Source organism: Cavia porcellus, unplaced genomic scaffold (assembly GCF_034190915.1).
Source record: "Cavia porcellus strain 051 isolate PalLab524CR breed Dunkin Hartley unplaced genomic scaffold, mCavPor4.1 scaffold_24, whole genome shotgun sequence".
NCBI classification, from domain to species: Eukaryota; Metazoa; Chordata; class Mammalia; order Rodentia; family Caviidae; genus Cavia; species Cavia porcellus.
Genome location: NW_026947507.1, coordinates 11,569,696 through 11,583,079, shown reverse-complemented (window position 1 = coordinate 11,583,079; position 13,384 = coordinate 11,569,696). Strand labels below are relative to the sequence as shown.

The 13,384-nt window shown below is 37.0% G+C and overlaps 1 protein-coding gene across 6 annotated transcripts in view; it reads left to right on the top strand.

Annotated features, from left to right (window-relative positions):
• Fam149a (family with sequence similarity 149 member A) overlaps window positions 1-6,407 on the top strand; it is a 64,146-nt gene extending 57,739 nt beyond the window's left edge. For 3 of the 6 annotated variants that reach the window (XM_063234637.1, XM_063234635.1, XM_003469164.5), the window contains exons 11-14: window positions 1,707-1,827; window positions 3,286-3,408; window positions 3,496-3,574; window positions 5,564-6,407. In XM_063234637.1, the coding sequence (XP_063090707.1) occupies window positions 1,707-1,827; window positions 3,286-3,408; window positions 3,496-3,574; window positions 5,564-5,637 (397 nt within the window). In that variant the 3' untranslated portion in view covers window positions 5,638-6,407. The remainder of the gene's footprint in view (window positions 1-1,706; window positions 1,828-3,285; window positions 3,409-3,495; window positions 3,575-5,563) is intronic. The other 3 variants (XR_010042559.1, XR_010042558.1, XM_063234636.1) reach the window with 3 other exon arrangements.
• Window positions 6,408-13,384: the final 6,977 nt, after the last annotated feature.

Here is a 13,384-nt window from a genome sequence, read left to right as displayed (position 1 = left end):
ATCAGAGTGAAAAGTCAGTGTACCATACCTCGTAAATAAAATGAATCTCTGGTGGTAGGGTGCTCTTGGATGGATGTTGGTGGACTCATCTTTAAAACTAATAGTGCTTTAAAATTGCATTCTGCAGGAGTAAAATTTCTTGCACTATGTAGAGGAGATCTCACCTTCCCTGTGCCTACGTGACTGTTGCGAGTTACTTGTCTCCCTCCACCAGCTGGCAGCCTCATCTTCTTTGTGACCATAGACACACCTGTTATGTGTCCTCTTATTTCCATGATTTTGTTTATGCTGCCTTCTACTATTTCTTTTTTCCTTTCCTTCCTTCTCTTTCCTGCTTTCTCTTCTCTTCTGCCTTTTCTTTCCTCTTCCCCTTTCTCTTTTCTTCCACTTTGTTTTGCTTTTTTGTAGGGTGAGGGATCAAACCCAAGACCTCCCTTGTAATAGGCAAGCTCTCCGTCACTGAGCCCTTGTCACTCACTTTAAGTAAATAGTATTATAATATATATTATATATAATAATATGTATTATAATAATAATTATAATAAATAATATTTTCCTAGATATACCTAAGTACCAAAAGTTTGCTGTTGGAACATGACAGTATCAAAACTGTGAACAGAAGTCAAAGATCACTTGTGTTTTTATCACACATAAATATAGAAATGACAGCTTTTGATAAATTTCCTATCAGTTTTGTCTAGGATTGTATTTTTTCTTCTTTATCATGTTTTCTTCCTACTATTAGCGTTGACTCTTGTATAATGTAACACTTTTTCATATACTTTTTCATTTGATGTTAACTTTTCATATTTTCCATGTTATCACATATTTTCAAAAGCATGATTTTTTAATGAGTACAAATTATCATATGCATCTATGATTGATCCGGCCCGCGGATCAATCCATGGGTCTCACCTGGAGAGGGGATCCGGGATGGGGGCAGGGCAAGAGAAAAGAGAGACCGAGACTTGGCGGGATTCCATTCAAGTCTTGTTTATTTTTAAAATGGCTACAATTTATATAGGGTGGAGGCAGGCCAAAGGCAGGAAGAAGGCTTAATCTGATAGGTCATCGTCACATCCGGTTATATGATGTAAGCAAGAGAGGATTATGGGTAATGTAGGCAGGCTGAAACAGGAAGTTTGCTTGTCATGTGCATTGCAGGCAAGGGGAGGATCATGGGAAATGTAGGCTGACACACAAAATGCCCTCAGGCGGGAGGGGCAGGGCAGCAGCAGCTATTCGAAGCCACTCCCTACATATGATCATTTATTAAGTATTAATTTCTTTATTAGTGCAAGTTTTCATTTTTTTTTGTATTTCTACTCTGATGATGTACAGTGAACCCCGTCTTACACCTCTTTGAATAAGCATGTGTTTAACTTATTTCCTAGGGGTACAGTCCTAGAAGAAAAACTACCAGGCCAAGGTTATAAATATGTTTAAGGTTCTTGAAATACTTTGCCAGAGTGCTTCCTAGAGTGGTCAAACCATTTTACAGCCTCCCCACCACTTCCACTATAGGCACAGATCTCTGTCCCAGTAGCCTTGCACCTGCCTTTCTAAAATGAAGTGTGTTCTTCTTGAGCATTGCATCTGGAAGGCAGATTGTGATCAGCAGTTCAGTTTAAGAGCTTCATGGTAGGTTCTGCTCCTGTGTCTCTTTGGACATGGGTATTCAGTTGCATTTCCTTATATTTTTACAGGCAAACTGGTATAGACCACCTGTCTTCCCCACCAATTCAGACTTCCCGCAGCCGGTTGCCTCCAATTGGCTCAGACTCTGGGGAACAGAACACAGCACTTTCTGGATCCCGCTCTGTATCCGTAAGACAGAATGTCATTTTAATAGCAACTATTTAGGTAATCTGTTGGAAGACAAAGAAAAATATCTTGGTACTTCCCAGAGAAGCCAGTAGCATAGGCAATGATCTTACTAGTTGTCTTGTCTTTGTAATGTCTTTCTAGGAAGCAAATTATATATGAGAATTTATGTGGGGTGAGAGGACTAACTCACCACTGTGTGAAATAAAAATGGGGCTTAAACTGAGTCAGAAAACTGAAATCAGAAAGGACATGTCTGATGGTCAAGGTGGCATAGTGATAGGGAGAGGACAGAGGTTAGTTTTGATCAAAGGAAGGGCGGTCTGTGTTTGGATTTTGTCATACCAACTGTGATGTGGTACAAATTACTTTAATCTCCTTGAGACTTAGCTTTCTCATCTATAAAAGGGTTAAGGGAGGGTAGGAGTGGGAAAAGCAAAAACAATTAAGAAATGTCATATACAGGTCCAGATTCCCTATTATGTGAACCAAAAATGTACCAATAAACTAAATTTAAAAAAAAGAAATAGGATTCACAATGCAAACAAAAAATAAAAGGGTAATGATTCTTCAAGGAATTATTATAAAAGTATTAGAAATACATTTTAATAGTACCAGGCACAGATGAACAGCCAAGTAAATTATTATCCTCATCATTTTTTATCAGCTCTCATTTTTATAGCTGACCTTTGGCATGTTTACTGCTGTGTAGAGGTAGAGCTTCACTCACGCTCAGTCCTGCTGTCACAGCGAGTCTGGGGACAGGGTGCTGCTGGAAGTATGACCAGCCGGGTTTCCCCTGGAGGCCTCATCCTGATATGAAAAACTCCAATCTACTTTATAAAATGCACAAGGATCCTGGTTTTAAGAACACTGGGGCACCGGGGAGCAAAAATCCCAACTCAGCCAAGAGTGTTTTAGTGCCAAGCTGAGTGGCAGTGTCTGAACACAGATCTGCCTGTCTCTTGACCTAACCCTGTGCCAGCTTGGGCACTGCAGTACACTACAGGCCCAGAGAGCAAGAGTGGCAGCGTTTTTACGTTTCTCCTTAGGAAATTCTGAAAGGAGATAAATGTCAAATAAGTAAGTCTGATGCTTCACAAACTCAAAATTACATTTTTGGTGTAATTTAATAGTAATAATTTTATGTGGCTATTTTTTGCAAGCTTCGTTTTTTATTAGTATGTATTGGTCATACATATTGATCACATTCATCATAGGAAATTTGTACCTGTGGTTAAGTCTTTTGATCTCTGTTTATTTATTGTCATGGTACCATTTTAACTGGTTTAATAATTATTTATTAATAATTTTGTAATTTAGACATAGTTAGCTATTTATCTTTAATAGCCCATATACTTAGCGATATCTAAATGAAATTTCCAAATAAGCATGTCAGTGAATAAGCACGCGAATGGCTGAAATATCTATCAATTTTCTGATGCATGGTCCTTCATTCAGCACAGAGGAAGGAATCCACCCAGCCGGGTGTTAAGCGCAGTGCCTGACTGCATAGAACGATCACCTCTTCGAGAAAGAACCATGGAGCAGCTCTCAAGGCCCAGCACAACTCACACCTTCCGGGTGGGTTTTCTGTGAATCATAACTTTGACTCTTAAAACAAATTTGAAAAAATAAAGTTCATCCATCATTTTCTTTTCCTCTTAACAGTCGGATACACCTCGAAAAGGTTCATTGACCCTGATGGAAATTGCCCACCACACGTGGACAGGTCAGAGTGTTTTGACAGGTCAGATTTTTCCACCTATCAAGTTAACTGTGTAATGGTAATATTTTGAGTTTTAAAAACTGAAATTGAAGGTTACCTAACTTGATCAGCCTATTTTGACCAGGTAGGAAGAAACAGGAAACATCTGTGCTCTGCAGCCTGACATCGGAAACTCCTTTGATAGCAAGCCTGCTCAGACAGGAACTCTACTGTTGTTGGGTTGAATGTATGGAGAGAGGGTCTCAGTGTCAGAAAAGAGACAGGCAGACAGACAGACACACAGAGAGAAAGACAGACAGAAATCCTGCCTTTGCCTTTCAAGAGTTCACTCTCTGTGCTCTTAGATTTCCATGCTTTTCTTGTAAAGAAAATTCTCAACCTAGATCACCTTTGAAAATGTAATGGTAAAGATGTATGAGGAAAATTAATACTTACTTGCTAATTATTTTATAGTGTAGGGTTTTACAGATAGATACATAATCTTTTATTGGTAAATACATATGGTGGTGCAAACCTGTAATCCTAGACCCCTGGAGGGCTGAGACAGGAGGTTCATGAAATCACACCCAGCCTGGGCAGGTAAGCACCTGAGCAAGACCCTTAGCTTTCTCATCTATAAAAGGGTTAAGGGAGGGTAGGAGTGGGAAAAGCAAAAACAATTAAGAAATGTCATATACAGGTCCAGATTCCCTATTATGTGAACCAAAAATGTACCAATAAACTAAATTTAAAAAAAAGAAATAGGATTCACAATGCAAACAAAAAATAACAATCAAATAAACAGATAAACCATAAACTCCAGGATGTAGCCCAGTGTGAAGTCGTAGGTTCAATCTCTATGACTACAAAAAATAAAAATTAAGTAAATTCATACATGCCCATTTACACACGTGTGTGATTTGAATAATGTTAGAGTGAATGCAAACCAGAGATGTTTGATTTTTTAACTGTCAACAATGTTTTCTTTTCTTTTTTTTTAATTCCATGAAGGTGGTAGAGCATAATCACAAGATGTACTGCACTAGAATCTGGTATCAGGTTTCCATCCTGACTTTGCCATCTAGGAGCTGCCCATTCTTAGAAATGGCCTCACCTGCCTTGTTCTGAGCTTCTTCTCATCTAATAGGCTATATGGGTTAATAACCATTGAAGATCTATGAAATGGGCCTCATTGGATAACAGGCATATGCTATCCACTCAAAAATTATAAACTATTTACATTATAGATAATCTGAAATGTCAAGGATAATATGTTGTTTAGAGGACAATTTTTAATATCTTATAATTCCAAAAATTAAGTAAACTTTAAGCAGATTTATTGCTGTATAAGCCTTTCTATAATTGTTTGGTATAACGATTTCAGGGAGTCTTTCGCCCTTTAAATTATTTCTTATGTACTGAAAGTTGTTCCTTACTGTACATTTTGTTGCTTTTAAGGTTCCTTAGCAATATTAGCTATCATTCTTTGTGCTAACAGTATTTCTCTGGACATCCATGGTGCAGTTAGGTATTTAGTTAACATAATTTTAGATGATCAGAGGAAAACACACACCAAAGATTGTTAATCAGTAACACTGTATAATGAAGTCATACTACCTGTGCCTTGCAAGTTCTGAGCTAAAAAAGAACGAAGATCCCAGGGTAGGGATATTGTCTGGTAGTGGGAAAGATCTCTGCAGTCAGTTTGAGTGGCTACTCCTGTAAGATAGAGGAGCTGCCCAAGCTTCCTGCTGAACTTCCTGGACTTCCAGGCTCCACCCCTGAGGTCCTAGCAGGGGAGAACACATGGCCTGTGCGTGAGCCCGGTTGTGAGAGCACCTTTGCTTTTTCCTAGGACTCCAAACGGCTGTCTGTGTGTAGTCCTTTCCAACTTTGTGCAAAACTGACAATGAATAAAGTATTTTCTTCTGGGTAAAAAGTAACATCGACATGGGATGCATAAAACAATCCTCTTGAAAGGTTGATGTTTTAATCTTTTAATGAGAATTATTTTTTTGGTTTGGGTTTCAGGTTCACAGTACCTCCCTAAATCTTTTCAGAGGACAACTTTGGCTTCAAGAAAGAGGTTCCAAGTCGCATCTTGACACTTCTTCATCAGAGCTGTGGACTTACACTTGAAAAGTTGAAGAACAAGTATTATCCTGTTTATCTGTTTATCGGACAGTCTGAGACATTAGACTACCCTAGAGATATGCAAACAAGCGACTTAATTTTGAACACTTTGCCTTGTCCAGAGAATAAAGGTCAGACCCACTGCTCTTTACTGAAAGCATTCTTGAGGTTTTTCAAGCTTTACGGAGAAGATACTAATGTGTGTTTAAATTCCCTCACTTTATCAATTATGTGTACGATCAGTGTATTCATGTACTCATATACTAATATTACGTAAGAGTATATTATCTAGGAATCCATTTTATAGGTTTGTGCGTCAGCATATATATTCTAATTCTCTTAATAATTCCATCAAAACCCTAAACATATCACTTTTTTCTTCAGAAAAGAGTAAAGTTGTATTTGAGACAATCTATTTGAAAAGGATTCAGGTTGTCGTGGTCATTGTTCTGACTTTCTCATGTTTGTTAAAGTGTTTTAGTTATGAACCACTTTGAGAAACGTCGGTGGCTAATTCCCTTAAGCCAGTTGTGTTTTATTAGTTTTCATTTTTAATCCAGGTAATCCACTGAAAAATGCTTTACATTTATTGATTTTTATTTTTGTCAGTTAAATTTTTATTAGTACATGATTGCACTATATAATGATTACCTTCTTTGTGGGGAGTTGGTATGTGTACATAACCACATTTATTGATTTTTTAGAAACTGAACATAAACATCATTAAAGTCTATCGCATGTGGCTTCATCTTTATTATTTCAGTGAAAGTGTCCATCTTGCTGGAAGTCTTTGCAGCAGCACTGTTCTGTCGTCATAGTCTACAAGGACGCCCTTAACATTTGTTTCTTAAAACAGCAGCTCTCTTCACTCTGTTTCCTGGGAGTACTTCAAAGAACGCTTCCCTGTCTGGCTTTACATAGAAGATGGAGTGGAGGGTGTAAAGGAGAAATATACACAATTTATAGTGATGTAAGTCTTTAGATTTATCTTGATATCTCACATCTCAAATCAGTGTAATTTCTTCTTCTCCATCATGTATTTATACTTTGTTGATCTAATTTCCATCAATCCAAACCAAAATTTCATATAATATATATGATATAAATGTATAAGAAATTATTTTCAGACCCATCTCTGACTACAAGGAAACAGATTTGTTTTTGTCTATTTATAGATGCCTGGAAATGGAAAAGTGTACTGACACTATAATTAGCATTATCATTTATCACAGTGACAAAATACAAATGAACCTGTAGTTTGCCCCCCGTAGATACTTTATCCTTTATGTTCTCCACTCCATTCTCCAGTTATGGTGCCTCTTTGGGAGTGCAAACATTGAGACCTCATTTGAATGGCCAGAATGCCTTAACTCTAGGAAATATATCACCGTGAATTGAAGCACCAGGGAAATTTTTTAAATTAGTCCTCAACATTAGCCATGGAGATCTTTAAGAGAAAATATCAATCATAATAAAGCAGTTTTCCAATTTGAGGAATTTCTATACTGGTAAGTAGTCAAAAGAATCTGTACATTGGGCCCCTGGTTAGTTGTCCTCTGGTCCATCATTGCTACTGAAAGGACTGTACACTCTGCTCTCTCCCAACTGTTCAGGCTATTTTGTAGTTTTCAGGCACCATCTAGCTGCTTCCCCATTCAACCCAAACATCAGTGGCAAAAAAAATGAAAAACAGGAGATACAAACATCTTGAATTTTATCTTCTAAGCATTTTGATTGGAAGATAAAACACCATTAAAGTTTTTATAAGAATTTGGCTGTCTTATTGTTTCCAGAAGTGACCTCATAGCATTTATTATTCCAATTTTGTTTAATTTTTATTTATATGTTGTGAGATTTAGAGATTGTTAAATAATGCCTATGTCACAATGGTGTTTTTAAAACTAATAATACAAAAATTAGGTCCATGTATTCATAATAATTTTTAATAAATAAGCCATATTTCAGAATTTGTGCTAAGAATTTTAAAAAGCAAATTTAATTATTTCTCATATCAATTTTCGAATTTGTTTGCATTTATTAAAATATCTTAATTTTTCCAAAACCAAAGGAGAAATGAAAAAATTTAAAAATAAGCTAGGAAATATAAAATACCATAGAAAAACTGCTAGATTTTGTAAACAGTATAAGAAGAAGAATCCACATTAATGTTATTCTGACCTAAATTGGAGTTCTATATTAATTGAATGATACATTTTTATAGTACGATAAATCATTTGGCTAAATTTATATTGTTATTGTTTTCTTATGACTTCAGATCATTGTTCAGGATTCTTATTTTTTAATAAAATACAAGAATGTTAAAAAATTTAAAATTCACATTTGTAAAAGCATCTTTATATTCTCAACTTGTATATAATTTATGCAATTATCCCTGTGTTTTGCAATTTCTAATACACAGATATTCAATTATTTCTGATTGCATAGTACATCTTTCTCAGTGAATTCAAACTGTATATACATGTTTATTTGTAAACGTTTATGAATACCCCAATGTAATATATGTTTCAAATGATGTTTTTACAATGATAATCACTAAGAATTTATTATTATTCCAAATACCTAGTAAGTATTTTTTGTATAACATGTTCTTAGCATTGGACTAAAAAAGATAGTTTTTCCCCTAAAAGAATTTAGATTCTAGTGGAGGAGATAGATCATGAACAAATAAAAACCTGATATGAGATCAGTTAGCAATAAATGCTCTGAAGAAACAAAACAAGGCAGTGACAGAGTGCAGCTGTAGATGGTGATGCCAGGGAAGGCTCGATTGCAGAGGCCAGCAGAGACTCCAGTATAAAAACAAAACAAAACAAAGACATCATGAAATTTACAGAGAAGAATTCTAGATTGAAGAGAAGACAAATATGCCTAAATCAGAATCAATAGTTGTAATGCTTAAGAAACAGCAAAGAGGCCAGGGGCACATGGGATGGCATCAGTAAGGTGAATAATAGAAGATGAGATTAGGGAAACAGGAGCTGAGAGACCAAGTCAGTTTTTGGCACTCTAGGAAATAGGCAGCAATGTGAAATAAGCCACCAAAGCTTTGAAGATACAGTGATAATCATATTTCAGATTAGGTTGGTGGTTAGGTTGGAGAAATCAGGGTTTTAGTTAAGTTTTGAAATCTGAGATCATGATATTTGATATGGAATGCAAGTACATAAAGAAGAATAATGCTTTTGGATTATCACATGGAAATGGTGTTCACGTTACTGAAATTGGGAAGAGTGTGAGTAGGTTGGGAGTGTTGGGACATGACGCACCTAAGACGCATGTTAGATGGCCAAGTGGAGATGTTGAATTAACTGGACAGTTTGCAGCTGTGATAGCGGAGGAAGTGTAGACAGTAGGCATAAATTTGGAAATTATCAGCATGTTCAGGTGTGCGTAAGCTCATAATGGGGTTGAATCATAATAGACTCACTATAAATTTAAAATATCCTCGGCCAAAAATTGAAAATATCCTAGAATGTAACCTAAAAACATCATCACTTAGCTTAGCTTAGCCATTCTCAGAATTAACCTACATTGGGCAGAATCACCTAACACATAGCTTATTTTCTAATAAAATGTTGATCATCTCATATAATGAATTGAGTACTTGTATCCAAAAAATGCTGACCACACAGTACAATATAGAGTATCAGTTATTTAGCATCAGGACCATCTGACAGCTAGAGCTGCAGATTGGTGCTGCCATTCCCCAGCATCACCAAATGATCTTATGCCATATTACTAGCCAGAAAAAAAGATGAAAAATTCAAAATTCAAGTCTAGTTCCTGCTGAATGTATATTGAATGTGTACCATCATAAAGTTAAAAATTCGTAAGTCAAGGCATCATAAGGCAATTATTATCTACGTGATCTGCTATAGATTTTATTTAAATATGAAATAGATGAGGCAACCAAGAGAGTGGGTGTAGAGAAGTAGAGGGTCAAGAAAACTTTGAGCCTGGGGCATTTAAAAATCTACAGGCCTGTGATGTGAAGAAAAACCTCCCAAACACCCTGAGAATGAACAGCTGGAAAGCAAGATAATGCAGAATTCCTATAACACGGTAGGGTGTTTCAAGGTAGCATCAGGGATTAAATATAACGAATGCTGTTGAGAAGTCAGTTTAAATGAAGTTAGAAAATTAACATAAATATTTAGACGTAATTTATTGGTGATTGCTATGGTTTGAATGTGTCCCCAACTTTGTTGTATTGGAAACTTAATCTTTAAAGCCATATGTTAGTGATATTTGGAGGCAGAGCCTTAGGAGTTAATTAAGAATAGACGATGTCATAATGGTGGAACCCTCCTGGTACAATTAGGGCTTTGTAAATCAAGGAAGAGAGCCAAGTTAGTACCTTTGTTCTGTTTTGACCTATTATACCCTAGCCATCACTGGACTCTGCAAGTTCCTACCATGAGAGGCCCTTCTCAGAAGCAGCCACTCGGGCTTTTCAGGTTCCAGAACTGTGAGTTAAATAAGTTCCAATCCTTTATAAATTGACCTCGTGTGTAGTATTCAATGACAGCAACAAAAAATGGTCCAAGAAAGTGACCCTGACAAGAAAGTGACCCAGTTAGTAGAATGAACAAGAAAAGCCTGCTTGTAGTTAGGTACAAGAGAGAATAACAAGAGAATAATGTAAGATAATAAGCAAATTCTCAAGGAAGCCAATCCTTCCATGGAAGACGATAAAAGCTGTAAATGGACAAGAAACAGCTGTTTGGAGGTGCACACAGACACATGAAGGCATCTTGAAGAAGCAGACTGGTAGACAGAAAAAATATATTGAAATGAGCTCCATATTTCTGTTGTTTTGAGTCTTACTATTTCAGATCAGTAGCATAGAACAGAAAGACTAAAACATGCTATTGGAGAATCTGTGGCAGGCTCAGTAGACTACATACAGGAAGACTGTTAGGAAATGCCTCAAATTTTGAACTGACAACCTTAAAAACAACACTTGGAGGAAGAGCATACTCAGAATAGGATAAACTCTGAAAGCAAATGCAGCAGAACCTAGAATCAGTGCAATCCCTGGGTAAATGAAAGGTATGTCTACATTTTATCTGCATGTCAGAAAAAATTACCTGAAAAAACAATGTCACCTAGTTTCTATAACTTCATTTACAATATACAACCCAAAATTAACAGCCCACAAAATAGGACCAGATGAATGAAACCTGAGATAAAATAGATTAGAACAGATACATGTGATTCAAATACTATCATTTTCAGATACAAACTATGATACATTTTGATTTAGGACCAGATGAATGAAACCTGAGATAAAATAGATTAGAACAGATACATGTGATTCAAATACTATCATTTTCAGATACAAACTATGATACATTTTGATTAGTATATTCAAAGAAAGTGATTAAAAGACAATTTCAACAGAAAACAGGAGCTGAGAAATAACCAATTTGAATGTCTAACACTGAATAAAACAATTTACAAATTTAGTAGCTATATTTAGCAACAGAGACACAAGATTATGAAAAATGGGACAATAATCAGCTTGAAGCATAGAAAAAAGATACAAAAAGATGGTGAGAACACGTAGAAAAATATAACACGCAATTGTAATCACATAAAGATAAAATGAAAAAACTACTCAAAGGGAAGCTATCAACTAATTTTCCAAAATTAATAGTAGACATCAATCCAAGAAGTTATAGATATTTATACACTGGGCTGGGGATTTAGCTCAGTGGCATAAGCACCTACCTGGCAAGTGCAAGGTCATGAGTTTGATCCCCAGCATTAAAAAAAAAAAAAATACAATGACATACATTCACCACTTTTCTTTCTATGCTACTGATCTGAAATAGTTTAGTAAGACAAAAAACAACAGAAATGTGGAGTTCATTTCAAAATTTTGACATGTGCTACATGTATATGAAGGTTTAAGATATTATGCCAAGCAAAAGCGTCACAAAAATAGAAATATTGCATGACCTTACTTATATCGGGTACCTGGAGTAGTCAGTTTCATAAGGAAGAATACAAATTACCAGGGGAGAAGGGAAAATGGGGAAATGAATTAAAAAGTAAAGTCAAAGCAAAATAGTTGAAAGTACAAAGATAAGAACAAAAATCAATGAAATTAAAATATAGCCACATCATTCAATGACCATGAAGAACCCATGTGCCCTCCTGGTCTTTTGCCACGTGGTGCTATATGCTGCCTTAGGACACTGTCAGCAAGAATCTTCTGGATGTTGCCTCTAGACATCTTATCTCCAGAACTTTGAGCCAGAATAAATGTCTTTTTTTATAACTTAATCTGTGGAATCGTATTATTAGCAACAGAAGATGGACTAGTACACCTAGAGATAGCGTGGCCATCTTGGTGTTTGGTAATACACTTTATGGTGTTCACACAACTAGCAAATCTTACAGTGGTATTCCTCAGCATGTACCCTTGCGATTAAGTTTCCAACTTTCTTGCTAGATTACCTTCTGGCGCAGCACCACGGCTTGCTAGATGGGGCCCCATACCATTTCAAGGCAGACATTCAAAGGTGCAGCACCGTGCTCTCTGTTGGCACAAGGATGTCCTGTGAAAGTTTTCCCACATGTTTCTTGCCCTCCCAGCCTTCTGCATGAGGTTTCATCTGAAATGTCAGCATTCCAAGGCAGTATGAGAAGAACACAGAAAGATGACTAAGGGAACAAAGGCACAAGGCTTTTATTTGCATTGCCCCCCCCCTTCTTTCTCACTCACAAACTGTCTTCAAAATCTGTTAAGAGATAAACATCTGGATCTGGCCGTCCAGTCTCTGCAGTTTGCTCTATAATGGTGCACATTATCAGCCATTACTTTCTGCCAGAGGCCCTGTCTTCAAGAGGGACTCAATGGCCTCAGTCCTCAGACCCTGCCCTGCTGTGGAGCATTGCTTAGCCGGGGCCCTTGTTTGCTACCGTCTGGAGCGCAATCCCTCCTCCACTAATGGGTGGGTGACGGGGGAGGGGGGGGGAGGAAGGTTATAAATCCTAAACCTTGTTTTGTCCATAGAGATTAGCAGAGTCAGATACGGGCATATCTTACACTTTTATAGCTATAATTGACCTTAGGGCTCAGCCTCAGTCCTTTGGGGAGGAGGAAATTAAAAGCCCAGAAGACATGATTAGGTGTATTAAATACTTTTTTATTTCAGGGCTAAAAACAAGGCCCTGCACATGCTAAACAAGCTCCTTCATTGAGCCACATGCCAGCCCAATATAACTATTTTTTAAAGTACTCTTGAAGTGACTGATGGTGCAGAGATGAGCAGAGTGTAAGTCCCCTCGCTCCATCTCTGCTCCATAGAGCTGAACAGTCTTTTCTTTCCAGTTGTCACCCGAGCTGTAGAGAAAGTTAACTTCTCCTTCCGGAGCCTGCTTCATATTATTTCGTCCTTTCACACACACCCGACTTGTCCTTTTTTTTTTTTTTTCTTTAATATTTCATTAATCTCTCCCTATGTCAGCATATACAGATGCAAAAAAGAGTCAGACGGTAGAAAGGCCGCAGGTATGTGTTTTGAGAGGCCCTGCAGGTGGCTGGCAGGCAACCTACACAATATCTTCAAGAAAATCAGTACGGTTAAACAAAGTAGAGTCCACAACATTCTTCAGATTTCATCTCCCTTGTGACTTTACTTTGTGCTAAAGGACCAGCTCTTAAGAGAGGGAGATACTAAAAACCTG